At 31.6% G+C, this 20603-nt stretch overlaps 1 protein-coding gene across 8 annotated transcripts in view; it reads left to right on the plus strand.

The window, feature by feature from the left end:
* LOC145259798 (polyamine-transporting ATPase 13A3-like) overlaps positions 1-5671 on the plus strand; it is a 198469-nt gene extending 192798 nt beyond the window's left edge. For all 8 annotated transcript variants that reach the window (XM_080117572.1, XM_080117574.1, XM_080117577.1 and 5 more), the window contains one exon: positions 5406-5671. In XM_080117572.1, coding sequence (XP_079973698.1) covers positions 5406-5624 — 219 coding nt within the window. In that variant the 3' untranslated portion in view covers positions 5625-5671. The remainder of the gene's footprint in view (positions 1-5405) is intronic.
* Positions 5672-20603: the final 14932 nt, after the last annotated feature.

Genomic DNA, 20603 nt, shown 5'->3' on the forward strand with positions numbered 1-20603 from the left:
CGTTTCTTCTTTTTTTTTTTTTTCGTCCGTTTCTTCTTTTTCTTTTTTCGTCCGTTTCTTCTTTTTCTTTTTTCGTCCGTTTCTTCTTTTTCTTTTTTCGTCCGTTTCTTCTTTTTCTTTTTTCGTCCGTTTCTTCTTTTTCTTTTTTCGTCCGTTTCTTCTTTTTCTTTTTTCGTCCGTTTCTTCTTTTTCTTTTTTTTCCGTTTCTTTTTCTTTTTTCTTCCGTTTCTTCTTTTTCTTTTTTCGTCCGTTTCTTCTTTTTCTTTTTTCGTCCGTTTTTTCTTTTTTTTCTGTTTCTTCTTTTACTTTTTTCGTCCGTTTCTTTTTCTTTTTTCGTCCGTTTCTTTTTCTTTTTTCGTCCGTTTCTTTTTCTTTTTTCGTCCGTTTCTTCTTTTTCTTTTTTCGTCCGTTTCTTCTTTTTTTTTTTCGTCCGTTTTTTCTTGTTTTTCTGTTTCTTCTTTTTCTTTTTTCGTCCGTTTCTTTTTCTTTTTTCGTCCGTTTCTTCTTTTTCTTTTTTCGTCCGTTTCTTCTTTTTCTTTTTTCGTCCGTTTCTTCTTTTTTTTTTTCGTCCGTTTCTTCTTTTTCTTTTTTCGTCCGTTTCTTCTTTTTCTTTTTTCGTCCGTTTCTTCTTTTTCTTTTTTCGTCCGTTTCTTCTTTTTCTTTTTTCGTCCGTTTCTTCTTTTTTTTTTTTCTTCCGTTTCTTTTTCTTTTTTCTTCCGTTTCTTTTTCTTATTTCTTCCGTTTCTTTTTCTTATTTCTTCCGTTTCTTTTTCTTTTTCTTCCATTTTTTCTTTTTTCGTACGTTTTTTCTTTTTTCTTCCGTTTCTTTTTCTTTTTTCGTCCGTTTCTTCTTTTTCTTTTTTTGTACGTTTCTTCTTTTTCTTTTTTCGTCCGTTTCTTCTTTTTCTTTTTTCGTCCGTTTCTTCTTTTTCTTTTTTTGTCCGTTTCTTCTTTTTCTTTTTTTGTCCGTGTCTTCTTTTTCTTTTTTCGTCCGTTTTTTCTTTTTTTTCCGTTTCTTCTTCTTTTTTTCCGTTTCTTCTTTTTCTTTTTTCGTCCGTTTTTTCTTTTTTTTCCGTTTCTTCTTTTTCTTTTTTCGTCCGTTTCTTTTTCTTTTTTCGTCCGTTTCTTCTTTTTCTTTTTTTGTCCGTTTCTTCTTTTTCTTTTTTTTCCGTTTCTTCTTTTTCTTTTTTCGTCCGTGTCTTCTTTTTTTTTTTTCGTCCGTTTTTTCTTCTTTTTTCCGTTTCTTCTTTTTCTTTTTTTTCCGTTTCTTCTTTTTCTTTTTTTGTCCGTTACTTTTTCTTTTTTCGTCCGTTTTTTCTTTTTTCGTCCGTTTTTTCTTTTTTTTCCGTTTCTTTTTCTTTTTTTCCGTTTCTTCTTTTTCTTTTTTCGTCCGTTTTTTCTTTTTCTTTTTTCGTCCGTTTTTTCTTTTTTTTCCGTTTCTTCTTTTTCTTTTTTCGTCCGTTTTTTTTTCTTTTTTCGTCCGTTTCTTCTTTTTCTTTTTTTTCCGTTTCTTTTTCTTTTTTCGTCCGTTTCTTCTTTTTCTTTTTTTTCCGTTTCTTCTTTTTCTGTTTTCGTCCGTTTCTTCTTTTTCTTTTTTTTCCGTTTCTTCTTTTTCTTTTTTCGTCCGTTTCTTTTTCTTTTTTTCCGTTTCTTCTTTTTCTTTTTTCGTCCGTTTCTTCTTTTTCATTTTTTGTCCGTTTCTTTTTCTTTTTTCGTCCGTTTCTTCTTTTTCTTTTTTCGTCCGTTTCTTCTTTTTCTTTTTTTGTCCGTTTCTTTTTCTTTTTTCGTCCGTTTCTTCTTTTTCTTTTTTCGTCCGTTTCTTCTTTTTCTTTTTTCGTCCGTTTCTTCTTTTTCTTTTTTCGTCCGTTTCTTCTTTTTCTTTTTTCGTCCGTTTCTTCTTTTTCTTTTTTCGTCCGTTTCTTCTTTTTCTTTTTTCGTCCGTTTCTTCTTTTTCTTTTTTCTTCCGTTTCTTCTTTTGCTTTTTTTTTCGTTTCTTCTTTTTCTTTTTTCGTCCGTTTCTTCTTTTTCTTTTTTTTCCGTTCTTTTTCTTTTTTCGTCCGTTTCTTCTTTTTCTTTTTGTTCCGTTTCTTCTTTTTCTTTTTTCGTCCGTTTCTTCTTTTTCTTTTTTTTTCCGTTTCTTCTTTTTCTTTGTTCGTCCGTTTCTTTTTTCGTCCGTTTCTTCTTTTTCTTTTTTTTCCGTTTCTTCTTTTTCTTGTTTCGTCCGTTTCTTCTTTTTCTTGTTTCGTCCGTTTCTTCTTTTCCTTTTTTCGTCCGTTTCTTCTTTTCCTTTTTTCGTCCGTTTCTTCTTTTTCTTTTTTCGTCCGTTTCTTCTTTTTCTTTTTTCGTCCGTTTCTTCTTTTTCTTTTTTCGTCCGTTTCTTCTTTTTCTTTTTTCGTCCGTTTCTTCTTTTTCTTTTTTCGTCCGTTTCTTCTTTTTCTTTTTTCGTCCGTTTCTTCTTTTTCTTTTTTCGTCCGTTTCTTCTTTTTCTTTTTTCGTCCGTTTCTTTTTCTGTTTTCGTCCGTTTCTTTTTCTTTTTTCGTCCGTTTCTTCTTTTTCTTTTTTCGTCCGTTTCTTTTTCTTTTTTCGTCCGTTTCTTTTTCTTTTTTCGTCCGTTTCTTTTTCTTTTTTCGTCCGTTTCTTCTTTTTCTTTTTTCGTCCGTTTCTTCTTTTTCTTTTTTTTCCGTTTCTTCTTTTTCTTTTTTCGTCCGTTTCTTCTTTTTCTTTTTTTTCCGTTTCTGCTTTTTCTTTTTTCGTCCGTTTCTTCTTTTTCTTTTTTCGTCCGTTTCTTCTTTTTCTGTTTTCGTCCGTTTCTTTTTCTTTTTTCGTCCGTTTCTTCTTTTTCTTTTTTCGTCCGTTTCTTTTTCTTTTTTCGTCCGTTTCTTTTTCTTTTTTCGTCCGTTTCTTCTTTTTCTTTTTTCGTCCGTTTCTTCTTTTTCTTTTTTTTTCGTTTCTTCTTTTTCTTTTTTCGTCCGTTTCTTCTTTTTCTTTTTTTTCCGTTTCTGCTTTTTCTTTTTTCGTCCGTTTCTTCTTTTTCTTTTTTCGTCCGTTTCTTCTTTTTCTTTTTCCGTCCGTTTCTTCTTTTTCTTTTTTCGTCCGTTTCTTCTTTTTCTTTTTTCGTCCGTTTCTTCTTTTTCTTTTTTCGTCCGTTTCTTCTTTTTCTTTTTTCGTCCGTTTCTTCTTTTTCTTTTTTTCCGTTTCTTCTTTTTCTTTTTTTCCGTTTCTTCTTTTTCTTTTTTTCCGTTTCTTCTTTTTCTTTTTTCGTCCGTTTCTTCTTTTTCTTTTTTCGTCCGTTTCTTCTTTTTCTTTTTTCGTCCGTTTCTTCTTTTTCTTTTTTCGTCCGTTTCTTCTTTTTTTTTTTCGTTTGTTTTTTCTTGTTTTTCTGTTTCTTCTTTTTCTTTTTTCGTCCGTTTCTTTTTCTTTTTTCGTCCGTTTCTTCTTTTTCTTTTTTCGTCCGTTTCTTCTTTTTCTTTTTTCGTCCGTTTCTTCTTTTTTTTTTTTCGTCCGTTTCTTCTTTTTCTTTTTTCGTCCGTTTCTTCTTTTTCTTTTTTCGTCCGTTTCTTCTTTTTCTTTTTTCGTCCGTTTCTTCTTTTTTTTTTCGTCCGTTTCTTCTTTTTTTTTTCGTCCGTTTTTTCTTTTTTTTCTGTTTCTTCTTTTTCTTTTTTCGTCCGTTTCTTCTTTTTCTTTTTTCGTCCGTTTCTTCTTTGTCTTTTTTCGTCCGTTTCTTCTTGTTCTTTTTTCGTCCGTTTCTTCTTTTTCTTTTTTCGTTCGTTTCTTCTTTTTCTTTTTTCGTCCGTTTCTTCTTTTTCTTTTTTCGTCCGTTTCTTCTTTTTCTTTTTTCGTCCGTTTCTTCTTTTTCTTTTTTCGTCCGTTTCTTCTTTTTGCTTTTTTCGTCCGTTTTTTGTTTTTTTTTCCGTTTCTTCTTTTTCTTTTTTTTTCCGTTTCTTCTTTTTCTTTTTTTTTCCGTTTCTTCTTTTTCTTTTTTTTTTCCGTTTCTTCTTTTTCTTTTTTTTCCGTTTCTTCTTTTTCTTTTTTTTCCGTTTCTTCTTTTTCTTTTTTCGTCCGTTTCTTCTTTTTCTTTTTTTTCCGTTTCTCCTTTTTCTTGTTTCTTCCGTTTCTTCTTTTTCTTTTTTTTTTCAAATTCTTCTTTTTGCTTTTTTCGTCCGTTTCTTCTTTTTCTTTTTGTTCCGTTTCTTTTTCTTTTTTCTTCCGTTTCTTCTTTTTCTTTTTTTTCCGTTTCTTCTTTTTCTTTTTTCGTCCGTTTCTTTTTCTTTTTTCTTCCGTTTCTTCTTTTTCTTTTTTCGTCCGTTTCTTCTTTTTCTTTTTTCGTCCGTTTCTTCTTTTTCTTTTTTCGTCCGTTTCTTCTTTTTCTTTTTTCGTCCGTTTCTTCTTTTTCTTTTTTCGTCCGTTTCTTCTTTTTCTTTTTTCGTCCGTTTCTTCTTTTTCTTTTTTCGTCCGTTTCTTCTTTTTCTTTCTCGTCCGTTTCTTCTTTTTCTTTTTTCGTCCGTTTCTTCTTTTTCTTTTTTCGTCCGTTTCTTTTTCTTTTTTCGTCCGTTTCTTCTTTTTCTTTTTTCGTCCGTTTCTTCTTTTTCTTTTTTCGTCCGTTTCTTCTTTTTCTTTTTTCGTCCGTTTCTTCTTTTTCTTTTTTCGTCCGTTTCTTCTTTTTCTTTTTTCGTCCGTTTCTTCTTTTTCTTTTTTCGTCCGTTTCTTTTTCTTTTTTCTTCCGTTTCTTCTTTTTCTTTTTTCGTCCGTTTCTTCTTTTTCTTTTTTCGTCCGTTTCTTCTTTTTCTTTTTTCGTCCGTTTCTTCTTTTTCTTTTTGCGTCCGTTTCTTTTTCTTTTTTCTTCCGTTTCTTCTTTTTCTTTTTTCGTTCGTTTCTTCTTTTTCTTTTTTCGTTCGTTTCTTCTTTTTCTTTTTTCGTTCGTTTCTTCTCTTTTTTCAATTTTCCTTTCTCTTTCCTCTTTCTTTTTGTTTCTTTTCTTTTCTTTATGAACAAGAAAAAACTGATTTCTACCAAATAGCTGATTTTCTGTTTGGCTGGTTTTTATTTTTTCTTTCTTTTTCTGTTTTTTTTCTTTTCCTCTTCCTTTCTTTTCTTGTGTTGCCTTCCTTTTCCCTCTTCTTACAGTTCTCTCTGAAACTGAAAATGGTAATTTTTCCTGAAGGCTAGGAGTTCAAATGGTTCATTATGTGTGGAGTCACATGAATTTTGTTTCATTAAAGAATGACCTTGTTTCCCTCCCCTTCACATGTATTTCCTGTGTCTTTTAAGTTGTTTTTTCCTTACACACACACACACACACACACACACACAACAGGATGTTGACCAAATTTACCTATATTTTACCTTTTACCATTGGCTATCTGCATTTCTGACTTGTCTAATTAAATGTGGTTTCTGTTTTTCAGTTTTTAATTGTGGACTTGAATGTAATATCACGCGTGCGAAAGTGGATTTCCAAACATCCAAGGATGAAAAAGTACAAAAAACTTGAGAAAGATTTGCAGGACCAATTTGACTGGCCCCCAATTGGCTGTACGACATATGCTTCAGATATCGTCCCAGCAAGTGAAAATAGCACCCCCATGACCACAGAACCGAGCACAGTGAACCATCAGCCAAGATGACAGTTGCTCTTGTCTCATATGAATAAAAGAAAACTCTTTGACAATAATCTCTTTGAATCCTCATCCTCCATTTTTATCTCGTCTTGTCTGTAAATTCCGGTGCAATTATTCTATTTTCAGAGGGAGAAGAATATTTTTCATATATATAATATAAATTCTCATTTCTGGGGGAAAATGATTTAATGGATTTTTTAAAAATTTTATTTTCTAGAAATTTTCATTTCTAGCAAGACAATGATTTTATGAATTTTTCTAGAAAATTTCTTTTCAAAATTTTATTTTTCAAGAAATATAATGAAAAATGAATGATTTTTTTTTTTTTAAGAAATGTTTTTCTTAGAAATGAGATTTTCTAGAAATATAATTTTGAATTTTTTTTTCTAAAAACTCATTTCTAGAAATACAATAATTTTAATTTTTATGTTTTTAAAATTTTATTTTATTAAACTGTCTGAGCTGTTTTATAAAACCTGCCTTATTAGAAATAATTAACCACTTTCTTTGTTAATTCTGCTAAATACTTCCACTTAGATGTTTTCCAACAACGCGATGAAACATCTTAACTAAGCAAACAACGATTTTTGTGATTTTTTTTTGTGCAAATTCTAGAATATTATTTTATATTCTTTTTATTCAGTTAACGTCTTAGAAGTTTCATCTGATATATGGGCCTTCTTTGTAGATAGAAGCTGGATTTTGGCTGAATGCATGCATAATGACAATGCTGAATGACAAAAATGTGATATTAATTGAACCCTTGATCCTGGGTTAATTATCTATATATGTTTATGGGGAAAATGTTAATTCAATTATACTTCACTTTTTATTTATGAAGTTCGATGTAATTACAGAGAATATACAAATAAATGATAAAAAGTCTATATTTCAAATTCCAAGATGTTGTCCATCTTACCATTTATTTCTTTCAGCATGTTGAAAATGTTCAATTCTTGACAACACCTGTTTCGTAGCACAATCATAATTAGTAGTTGCAATTGTGTTTTATGATATTTACACCATCTTTTTTTTTTTTTTTTTTTTTTTTTTTTCAAATCAATTTTTGAAAAAAATCAAAGATGGCTTGAATATCATAAAACACCATTGCAACTACTCTTATGATTTTTGTCGGATTTATGTATTTATGCTGATATTTTTTAAAATTTTCTTTTAAAGTTAATGAGTTCTTCTGATGAGTCTGGCAGAAAATTTTCAAAAATTTGACATAATAATTATGATTGTTTCTGCACTATAAACAGGTGCTATCAAGAATTGAACATTTTAACATGCTGAAAGAAATAAACGGTAAGATGGACAATATCTTGGAATTTGGAATATAGATTGTCATTTATTTGTGTATGCTCTGTAGTTGCATAAAGCTTCATGAATTTAAGAATTGGTATAAATAAAAGGTGAAATATAATTTAATAGGCCTATTTTTCCCATAAACATATATATATATATATATATATATATATATATAAGCGAGAGGAGGGGGGGGGTAAATATATTTTAGTTCGTCCAGATTTTGTATCATAGTAATAGTCATGATTTCAAAAGTAAAAAAAAAAAAAAAAAAAAACAGTATTTGGGTGCCATCAGCTAGAATTGAAACTGAAAGCAGAACTAACATTCAAAGCTGTTGATGTTACCACTGTACCAACATGACACGCATATGAACTGATTAAAATTAAAAAAAAAAATAAACCAAGATGATTGTACAAAGTGTATAACGATTTTTTTTCAATTTTTACCTATTTTTGACCCCTTCAAAATTATTTTAACCAGCTAAAGACCCATAAAAGAATGGTCCATAAAAAATCACATCATTTGAGGCTCCTAGCGATGCTCTGCGACTTTTAATTTCAAAAGAGATAGTTTGAAAATATGGAGACACAGACAGGCAAACATATAGCCTTTTATATATTAGATATAGGATTCTATTTTTATAATGAGATGCTGTAAATACCCTAAAAACGTACACTGTAAAATCCAAAAAGAATTTTATAAAACAATTTATAGACAAGAGTTGGAGATCATTTTCACATGTAAATTCAATATAAAATATTCACACACTTTCAGATCAGATAGCGTTTTTAAGAACATTCCTTAAAAACTCTATATGGTCCGGATGTGAATGATCATTTCGCATTAAATTTACGTGCAAGAGTGATTAAATTTTTTATTTTTTTATCTTCAACTTTTTCAGATTTCTTATATCATTATCGTTGTTGCTTGTTAAGATGGCCGACAGATGGATTTTTTTTTTTTAAATAAGTTGTTTTAAGCAAAAGCATTATGTACTTACTTGTCATGTCGAAAATAGTAATATATTAAAAAATTACAGAAATTCGAGTAGAAAATTATTTTTTATGGAAAATTAGGGGAAAATGCATTTCCTTAGATGTGAACACCTTGAAGATTGCAAATACAGGGGACATACTTATCTCCTTTTTCACCCCTTTAATTGCTGACATAGACCATTAGTATAGACTTCTTTTTTTTTTTTTTTTACTAAAAACACAAAAGCAGTTGTTCTACTCAATAATTTTTCTAATTTTTGGATATATTACTATTTTTGACATGACAAGTAAGTACTGTTATTTTTGCTTAAAATCACGTATTTAAAAAAAATCGATCTGTCGATTCTATCTTAACAAGCACCTCAGGAGTTTTAATTTTTACAGTATCGTTTGTTTATTGAATGAAAATACAAAATACTTAACAAAACACCCATCCTCCCTTATTAAGAATGGCTTTCTAAACGAGAACATTATTTCAGAACGGCCTGTAAACTACACAAGTACCCATTTTCTGTAACTTTTATTCACCTAGAAAATTTTTTTAAATAAGTTGTTTTGAGCAAAAACATTGCTTAAAGGTCATCATGTTGAAAATAGCGATTAAAAAATTTACGAAAATTCAGAGTAGAAAATTATTTATAGTTAAAAGTAATTTTTACAAAAAATTGAGGAAAATTGCATTTTCCCTAGATGTGAACACCTTGAATATTGTGAATGCAGGGGACATACTTATCTTCTTTTTTTTTTTTTTGCCAATGTAATGGCTGACAATTTGTTTTAGTTGATAACGAGATTTTTTTTTTATTATAAACACAATAGCAGTTGTTCTACTTAATGAGTTTTCATAATTGTTGGATATATCACTATTTTCGACTCAGCAATTAAGTACTGTTTTGGCTTAAACCCACATTTAAAAAAAATTGCTCTATCGACTCTATTTTACCAAGCACCTAATCATCTATTGATAAAAAGGGAAAGAGTTCTTTTTAATTTATTTTTCTGACCCCCGGGCGAATTAAGGTACAAAGCTATAGATGTATAAGCAATAATTTGTTGATTCAATCCTGCAAACCATCTACCAGCAGAGTGGTCAGCTGCATCTTTTTTTTTTTTTTTTTTTTTTTTACACAATGATCACCACTTATCAAGGCCCGGAAGCCACTCAGGGATAAGGGTTATTGCAAGTACATTACGTTAGTGTGAAGATTTGATGAAGTGTTTACTTAAGGGGGCGGTTCATTAGGAATTTAACATTGGACTTGAAGACATCCAAGTTGTAGTCTGGAGGGAAGCAGGCAGACGGAACAGAGTTCCACAGGCATGCAGTTCTAAGAAAGAAGCTTTGTTCATGGAATCCACGTTTTGATTTAGGCACAGATAAGAGTGGGGGAAATTTTTCACAGTGGATTCAGCTAGACGGGTGTTTTTCGGAAGTTTCTATATTTTTGTTAACCAAAAAAAAAAAACCTCACTCCCCAGTTGGTACCTTGACATTCAAACATCTCGTAGTGGCCTTCCTGACAATCTCTCATTGCAATTAATTTTCTGCAGCAATCACAAATGGGTATTGGTGTGGGAATGATTAATCGGAATTGGAAAAATTCTTTTAGCCTAATTTCCGGTTTCAAAACAGATTCTTTACTATTTAAAAAAAAAGAACTTATTTGTTTAAAACTTATTTTTCGATTGCTTGCACTGATGGTAACATAAATGCTTTTAAATTTTAAACTAAAATTTATGGATTATAATTACGGATTTAAGTAAAAATAGCACCAGTAAAATGGCACGGGTAAAAATGGCACGAATTGATAAATAAGGAAAAAAAAAAAAAGAATGGCACAAGTGAAAAATATAGATGAAAATCTCACAAAAAGTTTATCAAAATCTAAAAATACTAAAAGAAAAAGGTAAGAAATTTGTCAACTTTAAAAGAAAATTATATTTACAATTTTTTTAAATAATAAAAATTGCTCCAGACAAGGCGTAAAGCCATTTGGTGTAAGGAGCTATAAAAAATATTACTTTGAGGTCAAAAACTATACAATAAATATTAGATCAATAGATTCTGACCCAGAAAAACAGCAATTATTCCCTCTTTGTCGGAAACCTTGCTCGTGAAATGTGAGGACAAAAGGGGCAAAGTAAGGGAAATGAGTGTTACGAGACTGTTAAAAGTAAATCTGAAGTCGACATTCTATTCTCGCATTTAAAAGTAGATGAGAACTCTGCCCCTCCCCCACTCTCCCTCCACCCCAATCAAATTCTACTTATTGTATGTGATTTTAGAATAAAGAATTTAAAACCGAATCTGTAATTGTATCCGAATCAGGAGAAAAGTATTGGAATCGTCCTATCACTAAAAAAAATGCCAGTGAAACAATGAACACTTTTTTTTATGGAAAAAAAAAAATGGGTTTATTCAATCAAACTTGTATTTGGGTTGTAAAACAACAGGAAGGTAGGAGAGGGAAGAGGAGGACTAGAGGAGATCCTTAGAAGCGCATTCAATTCTATTACATATCAAACTTGATTTGTTGCTCTGTCGGTTTCATTTAGACCAGGGGTTCTCAACTGGGGTCCACATGGACCATTTCTGGGGGTCCACAGGCAAAACATAACAAACTTATCATAATTATTATAGTTGTTGTAGAATATTTTATTTGCATTAAATTAGTTTTCATTTAAAAATAAAGCTTAATTATATAATATTTATTTGATTATTAAAACCTCAAAATTTATATTAGTGAAAAATAGGAGATTGTCTTATGACTAATAGTTATGAAGGGGTCCACCAAGATAAAAAGAAAGGAAAAGGGGTCCATGAGTAAAAAAAAGATTGAGAATCACTGATTTAGACTGACTGATCTCATCTTCTTGCATAATTTCTGACGTAATATTTTGCTAAATTTTTCCTCCCAATTCATAAAATGCATGATTTTTTTTTTTTTTTACAGTAAATTAGTTAAACGAAACCTCGGTACCATTCAGTAAATCTCTAACTGTATATAGTGTGAATAAACACATCCTCTTTGGTTTAACATCCATTTTACATGTTGGCGCGTGTTAGACCGATTTTCTTTTGGAAACTTAATTGAAGCAAGATTTACATAGGTTGGACCCCCTTCTTGATGCTGGCACAGTGAAGTGCTAGGGACCAGCGTGTTTTTTTTTTTTTTTTTTTTTTTTTTTTTAGACACCATGGCTATGTGGTTGTCCATCAAGATTAAGAAACACTTTATCTGCTGCAACTAAAGGAATGGTGACATGATTTGAGAAAAATCCTTCGTTTGCATCGTCCTTATCCTGCTGCCATTTTATGTTACTAAGGAGAAAATACTCCAAAACAAAATCATAAAATTTTGGCAGATATTTAGCAAAAAAAAAAAAAAAAAATGGCCAGTTCAGCATTTCAATGATGCATATGCACGAGGCCGTAAGAGATTCTCTGCTCTCTCATTATTTTCATGGTGGATGCTTGACTGATCTTCAATCTATGGTACCTCCTTCTTTACAGCAAAAACTTGTCTAACTACAACCACTATCAATAAACCCCCCTCCACCATGTACCTAGAACTAAATAAAACTTTCATAAGCACAATTTCTTTCCTAGAACTGCCTATCCTTATTTCCTTGTCTGTTTATCCGTCTTTTCTTTTTCCATTTTTTTTTTTTTTTTCTACTCCCGTTCACCCCTAACGAGGCATATCGTCACTTGGACATAAGGGTCTACTAATTGGAACCATGCCTAGGAAAGATTTAACAAGATATTGGTTTACATTACATTTAAACTTCTGCATATCAGGGAAGCAGATAGCAGGAAGGGAACTCCAAAGTTTAGCTGTTCAAGAGAAGAAACTATTAGAATAGAAAACTTACTGGCATTTAGGGACCTCAACAGTGAAGGGATGAGATCTTATTGTTAAGAAAGTTTGTCAGGGATATGTACGGCGAGGAAGGGGGGCACAAATGCAACGAGTTTATCAGAGCACATTCCATTAATATATTTGTAAAACAGGCACAGAGATGCAATATTGTGATGATGGGACAGAGGTTGGAGCTTAGTTGACAAAATGGGATTTATTAGATTGACAACTCTTTTTTGGACCCTATCCAAGAGGGGGTCCTGGATATGACCATAAACTATATCTGATGGTGAGGCCCCAGCTTGCGGGCTTTGGGGAGTATGGAACCACCCCTTAATTGTCATTGCTTCCAGGTCCACTCTGACCCGGAGGGGTAGTACCTGTTAGGGTCCCAACTATGGGTTAAATGGATTAAAACTGACTTGAAAAAAATATATTCTATTAAAAAAGTTTTTTCTTCAAAATCACTGGATTCTGCATTAAATAATCTGGAAAGGGTTGATATGCTGTAGAACAAAAACTAACCAACCAACCAACCTACCTATCCAAGAAGGAGAGGCTAGTGGTAGATGTGGCAACAATACCCCATGCATGGGCGAATGTAGACATTGTAAACTACAAATAGACAATTAATATAACGCTGACCCAACAAATAAAACAAAATATATAAAACAATTGGAAAATGGAGACAAAGGCATATTGCAAATGTGCACATATCAAACATTTACGACTCCCGTTAAATAAGGATTCTCGACTAGTGTTAGGATGATTAATTGCAATCGGGGGGGGGGGGATCATTCTTCCACTAAATTGCAATGTTGATTTTTGAACTCCGTCAAAGTAAGAAAGTGTTCTGAGAGATTTCTCCGGTGTGGCGACACTGCTGCATCATTAGAACGTATCTGATATATAATGGTGGGGTGTATAAAAAAAAAAAAAAAACAGAACTTTGTCAGAAACAAAAATTTGTAAAAAAAAAAAAAGACAACGCATGCCGGGTGCAAACTCGTAAAGCATACGACCGTAAGCAAACACCTTATCCCTCAGACTAAGATTCTAACAAAGTTATCACATTGTAAATTTATCTATTTAAAAAGAAACTTGCGTTTGAGTATTTAAAATTCAATGTCATAGTAAATGCGCACATATCAAACATTTACGACTCCCGTTAAATAAGGATTCTTGACTCGTGTTGGGTTGATTAATTGCAATCGGAAAATTTTTAACCCAATTTTTTATTTCGAAAACAATTCTTTTACTCACACATCCTTTTATATTTTCCGTTTAAGTTTCTAATGCTGGCGTTAGTGCAACTTGTAGATGAAAATCTCACAATGAGTTTGTCAAAATCTTGGATACAAATACATAAAAGGGAAAAAATTAAATTCGTCAAATCGAAAAGAAAATTATATCCTCACTAGCAAGCCACTCGGCGTTGCCCGGTCATAAAATATGCATGAATATTATTTTAATTCATACAGAAACTGAGACGTGCATGTGAGAATTGTTTTTTTGTTTTTTTTAAACAGTTCACTTCTTGTAAATAATAAAAAAAAAATACTTAAGCTGAAATCGAAACCAAAACCTAAAGACAGTGAGTAAAGTACAATAACCATTAGCCCAGCTTGCCACTATTTTTAAAGTGTTTTAAAATTCTTATTCTTAACATGAAGAAGCTCTCATGTTTCATGGCCGCGCATTCGTGAAACAGTTGACAAACAGATAAAAATCCAATGACTCTCACGTACCAATTTTTCAATTTTTACCCCCTTAGCAGCCCTTTTTTGCTGGCTGAAAACTGATTAAAAAGTTTTCCACCTGTCTGAATACCCTATATACCAAATTTAAAGTCTGTAGATCAAAAATTCATTGAGTAGTGTCCACACACACACACACACACACACACACACACATTTTTATAGATCTATAGATTTAAAAGTAAATGAGTGACTCTCCACTATGTCACCCCCCCCCCCCAATTCCCAAAAAATGAAATTCTGTCAGTGGAGGGATATTCAAATTGTCTTATCACTATTTTAGACAATGTTTAGTGGCATGTTGGCTAATTATGGAAGTTATATTTGGTCAACCAGTGATTTCTAAGAACGGTAGTAGAATTGGTTGCTTTTTTGGATTATTCAAACTACTAATCTCATCTTTTGGTATTAATTCTCAGAACGTTTCGATTAATCTAACCTCTGAATGTCATCAACAGATGAATAATTTTGTTTCCATAAAAATAAGCATCCGCAAAATATTCTTAAAATAAAAACTAATCTCGCTCTTAATATGACGACGTAATTTTGCTTCTTCATCATGTGTTTCATCTTCCGCTTGGTGCGGATCACGAACCCACATGACTTATTTTTCACCATTCCTTCCGATCCAGGGCAAGTTGGTTAATGGGCGCCCAACTGTTAAGAGATGTTCAATCAAAAACATTTTCTCCTTGGCTTTCTTCTTGGCTTTCTTCTGCCTCTTTTGCCTTCTAACATACATAACTTTGACAGACCAGTGCTTGATTGTTTTACATGGCCAAAAATTTAAGGATTTTACTTTTGATTTTTATCAAATATAGGGGGTAGGGAAGTAGTTTTACAGAAGGTGGATATTTTTTTTTTTTTTTTTTTTCAATCAGGTGATGTCCCATAATGAAACGCAATATATGATTTTAAAACCCCTCAATGCGATTGGCTAATTGTTTAGTCCATGTGATGCAATCAAGGTCATATAAAACTACTGGGAGGACATAAATTAAATAAACTTTTACTTTAACATTTATCAGCACATTTTTTGAATTAGAACAGTGCTGTGTTTAATGTTTCATGATCGCTGGAGAAAGTCAGTTTATTCTATAAACTAGCGGGGGTACCCGGCGTTGCCCGAGTGTTTGTTTCCGGGACGGGGGGGGGGGGGGGGTTAAAAAATGTTATGGTAGGTAAGTAGGAAGGATCAAACCCGGAGTCATGAGTAAAAGTAGGAAAATAAAGTGTGAAAAAAAAAACAAAAACATCTGCAACGTTAACAGTTCGGCCACCAAGAAAAGTCCATTCCAGTTGTTTAGGAAAAAAAAAAAAAAAAAAACGACTACGGTAGGTCGGCACGAACGTGAAAATATAATGTGAATTGTCCAGCACGCTAACCACTACGCCACAGAGCACTGCAGCTTAGTTTAGTGATTTTAAATAACTTCACATGAAAGAACTACGAAGCCAAACCGGCGTTCTCTTCTCAACTGTTCCTTGTGAACGATCCCCAAACGGTGTTAAGTGGTGGCAGGGGGAGGAGGAATTTATTAGAGAGAAAATATTTTACCACTTCCATTGATCTTAACCGATTTTGGCCGTGACTTCTCAGCAGAAAAAGTATAGAAATCTAAGATTATCGAGGAATTTGAGAAATAATAAGCCTATAACACACCTCAGATATTGTTCTGCCGTTTGTGCATATTATATTTGCATGAAATATCTTGATTTTTAATCCTATTAATGTCAAAATCAGACGGGAAAAAATGAGTTCATTTTATTTATATAGAGATAAATGAATGAAAAAAATAATTCTATTCATAATGTCTGATTCGATTTTGGAACAGTTATTTTTGGAAATGAATAAAATCTTAATTTTTATCTCTCAGTGATACCAAACATTTCTCAATTACTAGTTTTGCTAGTCGGATGATCTCCAGAAGAAAAAAAGTGTAGAATGTGATAGTGTTTGTATAAACAAAAGCTCCATATCATTATGCAGAAAGTTTTAAACATTTTTTTTTTCAGCCGTTCAAAAGTTTTGTTTAAAACCTGTTACAAGTCTACACAAAAAAACTTGCATTAAATTAAACAAACAAACAAAAAAACCCAAAAAAACAAGAGTACAACTAAGTTATATTCATTGCTGAAGTTTAAGATTTTACAAAATGGTTCTATTTTTTAGTTTTATCTTGCACTTTGTTCCATCCAACATATTCTATAATTTTATCTTTCCAACATTTACAAGATTGTTGGATTCAAAAGTCAGTTTCTTTGTTGTTGATAGTTTTCTTCCTACAAAATCATTGGTTGATTCTGGTTTGTAAGTTTTCTTTCATTGATCTCCATTCTTAAGAACAAAAAAAACAAAAAAACATGTATTTCGATTTGATTTCTTTCAAAAAATATTTCATCCGCCTAGGAATATTTTTTAATAATGGCCTACATTGCAGCGTTAACATAAACAGCTTTGCTGTTAAGCTTATACAATTAATGCTGTTTTTACCACTCTGTCTTTAAAGTACAATAGCTTAGTTGGAAGAGGATCAGATTGAAGATCATTGATCTTGGCAGAGGTTTCCTTTTTTTCTTTATTTATTAAATGTTTACATCTCTCATGGATTAAAATACTATTAACTCAACAGTTACTTAGTTTTAAAAATTTGTTTGAATTAATAATTTAATAACCAAGCGATACTGTACAAATTGAATTTAACTTTCAAATTTACATGTAAAAACAAAGTTTGGATAATAAAGAAAACAGATGTTTATTGAAAAAGAAGACAATTTAACAAAAGAAATGCAAAACAAAAATTGTTGTTTAAAAAACTAAGCTGACCCGTAACACATGCCATCTCCTCACGTGAAAACAAAAATAAAGAAAAATCCTTATGTATGTATCTATGACGGAAAGAAAATATCATGCACTGAAAATCACGTAAGTTAATCAAATAGTTTTATTTTTATAGAGATCATTTTTAAGTGATTAATGGGAGTTCGTAGGCATTACAATAGTGATATACAAAAGCTGATTTTAAACTTTATTTCTAAAGAGTGTTGTAAATGGAATTAACCAGTGATTAGAGTTTTTCTAATACCCCCTCCCCATGTTAAGAATGGCTTTCTAAAATCTTGCAAAACTTTAAATTATTCCGCATCTCTGTAGTCCTTTTAAACTATTTAATAGTGTTGAGAGATTGCCTATCATTTAGCAATGGCATTTTTTTTTTTTTTTTTTTTTTTTTTTTAATAAAACTATCCAATCAATTTGATTTTTAAAATATTTTCTTTTCAGTGTAGTATGGACACCATAAAGAATTTTATTTATTTTTGTTTTTACATGCAGAGCAGGGTATGGATTTGCACCAAAAACACTCCTTGTGACAACAGACCTGTACAGTTAATTGTAAATTTTTTTTCATACATGAAACCTCAAATTTCCTCCTGATGCACCATGATGGGTCCCCAACTAGAGCAGGCAATTAATCGATTTGATTGAAAAAAATTTGTTTGTTTACGCTGCACCTGCTGGTTGTAGTCTCCCCTTATTTTGCTTTAATTTAAACCTGGTTATTGCTGGTATTTATTTGTGTTCCCACAAGAGCAAAATGTGGCACAAGATCGTTTTTTATGTGGCAGAAACCCAGCGCCCCAATATGGGGCTCTCTGGTAGTAGGCAATAATAAAAAAAACTGCCTTAGTATAGAACGGCCCCCCCTCCTCCATTGACTAAAGACAAAGTGTAGCATCAGAACAGACTCTATACCGTGATCTTTGTTCCTGGTTATTGCTTCAAGCAAATGAAACATTAATATTCTTAATCATTAATTTATTAATTTCATTCCCTTTATCCATTTTATGTGATGCTTGTTGGAGTTTCTAACTGTTGTCGGATAGTATGGTGTGTACATTTACTAGTATAGAGTTTAATATAGATGAATGAATGCGGTCACAATGACCTTGCTCATGAGTGGAACAATGGCAATTGAAGAATACAGTAAAAATAACCTGGCACAAGAGATTTGATGAGTATGATCAGCAAAAGACAAGACTGGAGACGATATGCAGAGAGGGACTCATGGATGTTGTGTCATGTAGGACAAAAACAAGAAAGAATGGTTAGATTTTGAAATGTATCGAGATTGAAAATTGACGTGGTTGGCCGCTGACAAAATATCTTTATGACAACAAAACTGCTGATTCTCACACAGCCATCTATCTGTCTATATTAACTAAGTTAATATTTCTCTCTCTTCTCTCTCTCACTCTCTCACTCACACACACACACACACACACACACACACACACACACACAATATAAAGAAAGAGTAAATGATCTGGTCATGACTCAATAAATCTCCAATTCCAAACTTTGCCTTCTCCCAATTCATCTTATTATAACTCAAGGAACTTATCCAAATAACACGTCCTAATAAGAAATGACGTGACAGCAAGAAGCTGTTTATGCAATGACAAAAAGAAACAGCAAAATGACAACATAGATCCGAAAAAGGAGAAACCATGACATGGATCTCAACAAAGCTCAAGTAAACAAAACAAAACACTCTAAATCCCTGGTATTTAGAAAGATGATAGCGGGTTAGACGTGTGTCGATGAATTGCTATTAAGACGAAATTGGATGCGTCAGCAAAATGGTTATTTCAACAAAACACCGGAACCGACGATGTTGGGAAATTGGTGTTTTGCACCCATACTTTGTTGTGATAATGACGCCTATTATAAGTTATGACAAAGCTGCATCTTATGTTGGTTTATTTGTACTAAGTTATGATAAAGACACACTAATTGCATACAAAGTTAGTTTTTAGCTTATTACTAAAACCAACATAAAGCACCTTCGTCAGAACTGGATACTGTTACTTTGTCTGGTAATCTGCTAGGCACTGTATGGTGGAGGAACAGTGTACCACCAGCTGGCACTTGATACTAATATAGGAGATATAATATCCTTAAAAAAATTTTTTTAAATAACTTATAACTTTCATTAACGCAACAAAACCTTGGGGTTTTATCCATACCAGGTCTTATTTAAAAAAAAAAAAATTATGAGGAAGGAAGAGGGGGTAAATATTTTCTGTCTGCATTCATTCACATTTATCTTTATTTGTCAGTCATTTTTTTTTATTTTTTGTGTTTATTTTCTTTGTTACGATTTTTCATCCCTCCGGAGGGGGTGGGAATTTATTCAAATTTCCTCTTACAAATTAAAAAAAAAAAAAAAAAAGATGGTTCTAAAAAAGAACAACAAAAAACAAATCTGTTATAAAATGGATTTATTAAATGACCGTTTGTTCGGCTTTCTGAGCAGGAAGTTACAAAAGTTATCTCCCTTTAATTTTATCATTTTTTTTTTTTTTTTATAGAATTTTTTAAACTTGGATTTCCTCTGAAATTATTCCAATTGAATAAATTATATTTGATATACGGACTTTTTAAAATAATAAATATTCAGGTTGTATTCACAGATTTTCTGAATAGAACTGCCCTCATTGAGGATATCAGCACTGCTAACCTTTTTGGGGGGTTTGTCACATAAAACATAAAAAAAAAAAAAAAAAAAAAAAATCTGTATGTTATATGTACTCGTGATGAAACGAAAATGTCATATTCCAAAAATTACGTGAATTCAGTAGTTTTATTTTCATAAAGACAATCATTTGCAAGAGATTAATGCGAATGTAAGGCATTATAAAATTATTATATTATAATAATTATAAAATTGTACGAAATATTGAGTTATCTCCCTTTTTTCTTTATTTATTTTGTTTTTATTTTTAGATTGTTTAAAACTAGTAGATAATACAGCCACTCTTCGGTTACTCATGAAATTTGATTTTCCTATTTACAAATACAATTACTTTAGCAATTTATATGAATTTTGGAATATGATGTTTTCGTTTTGTCATCAGTACGTATATCATACAGATTTTTCTTTATTTTGTTTCTTTCTTTTTTTAATATAGGGAGAATTCTGGACAAGAACTCTTTTTTTTTTTTTTTTTTTTTTTTTGTTTTGAACTAACATTTTAAAGTTACCATATTTTCTTACATTTAAAACCATATCACACTGTAATTAAAAGAAAAGAAACTATATCTTGGCTTCTGTAATTAGTATTTTTCTAGATAACTAATAAAATACCACTGAGAAAGAACAGTACAATATGTTGTTTCGTTTTATAATTTTCCTTTCAGAATTAATATCTCAGTTCATTATGTGCGTGGTGGTGGGGAAATAATCCAACACATTTGCAGTTTTTACTTATTCTGATTTTTTTTTTTTTTTTTTTTTTTTTTTGTGGAAATTAGTGAAAAAAGAATAAGACTTTTATTTTTAACCAAAACCAAAAATGCAGTATTTTATATCTGGAAACTATTTTAACCATTTTCTACTGATCTTGAGTTAAGACTTATTCTGCTATCTCGCCATTTTTGTCGTAGCTCTTAAATATTTTTAGTGAAGATGCAACACATTTTCTGGCAGGCAATGGTCCAACACCTTTTAATCTGAAGAAAATTATGATCTGAGAACTTGGTAATACTGTAGTGTGGTTTGAGGACATGCGTTGCATGGAGAGAAATGCTATGTTATGCAAATCTTAAAGACAGGCTTAGAGACGATGACCGAAGAAAAAGATTAAATCTGGACAGTATAGTAAGATGTGTACGGAACAGGAGACTTTTATGATATGGTCACATTGAAAGAATGGATAGGATTTCATGGATTAGAGTAGATGTAGTACAGTTGAGGTAGCAGGGTCAGTTCACAGGGAAAGACCAAGGAAAACATTAGCAGAAGTGATAATAATGGACTTGGGATAAATCAAGATCTGGCCAGAAAGTTACAATGGAGAATTGGTAATTCTGCTGCCACAGGATTAATGTTAGTGGACGACCAACAGATGGCTTTGTATGTAAGATGGCATTAATTTGTTTGTTTGTGCTGCGCCTGCTGGCTGTAGTCTCCCCTTATTTTGCTTTAATTTAAACCTGGTTATTGCTGGTATTTATTTGCGTTCCCATGAGAGCAAAATGTGGCACAAGGTCGTTTT

The sequence above is a fragment of the Euprymna scolopes genome, chromosome 35, assembly GCF_053919585.1.
Source record: "Euprymna scolopes isolate OS-2025 chromosome 35, ASM5391958v1, whole genome shotgun sequence".
NCBI lineage: Eukaryota > Metazoa > Mollusca > Cephalopoda > Sepiida > Sepiolidae > Euprymna > Euprymna scolopes.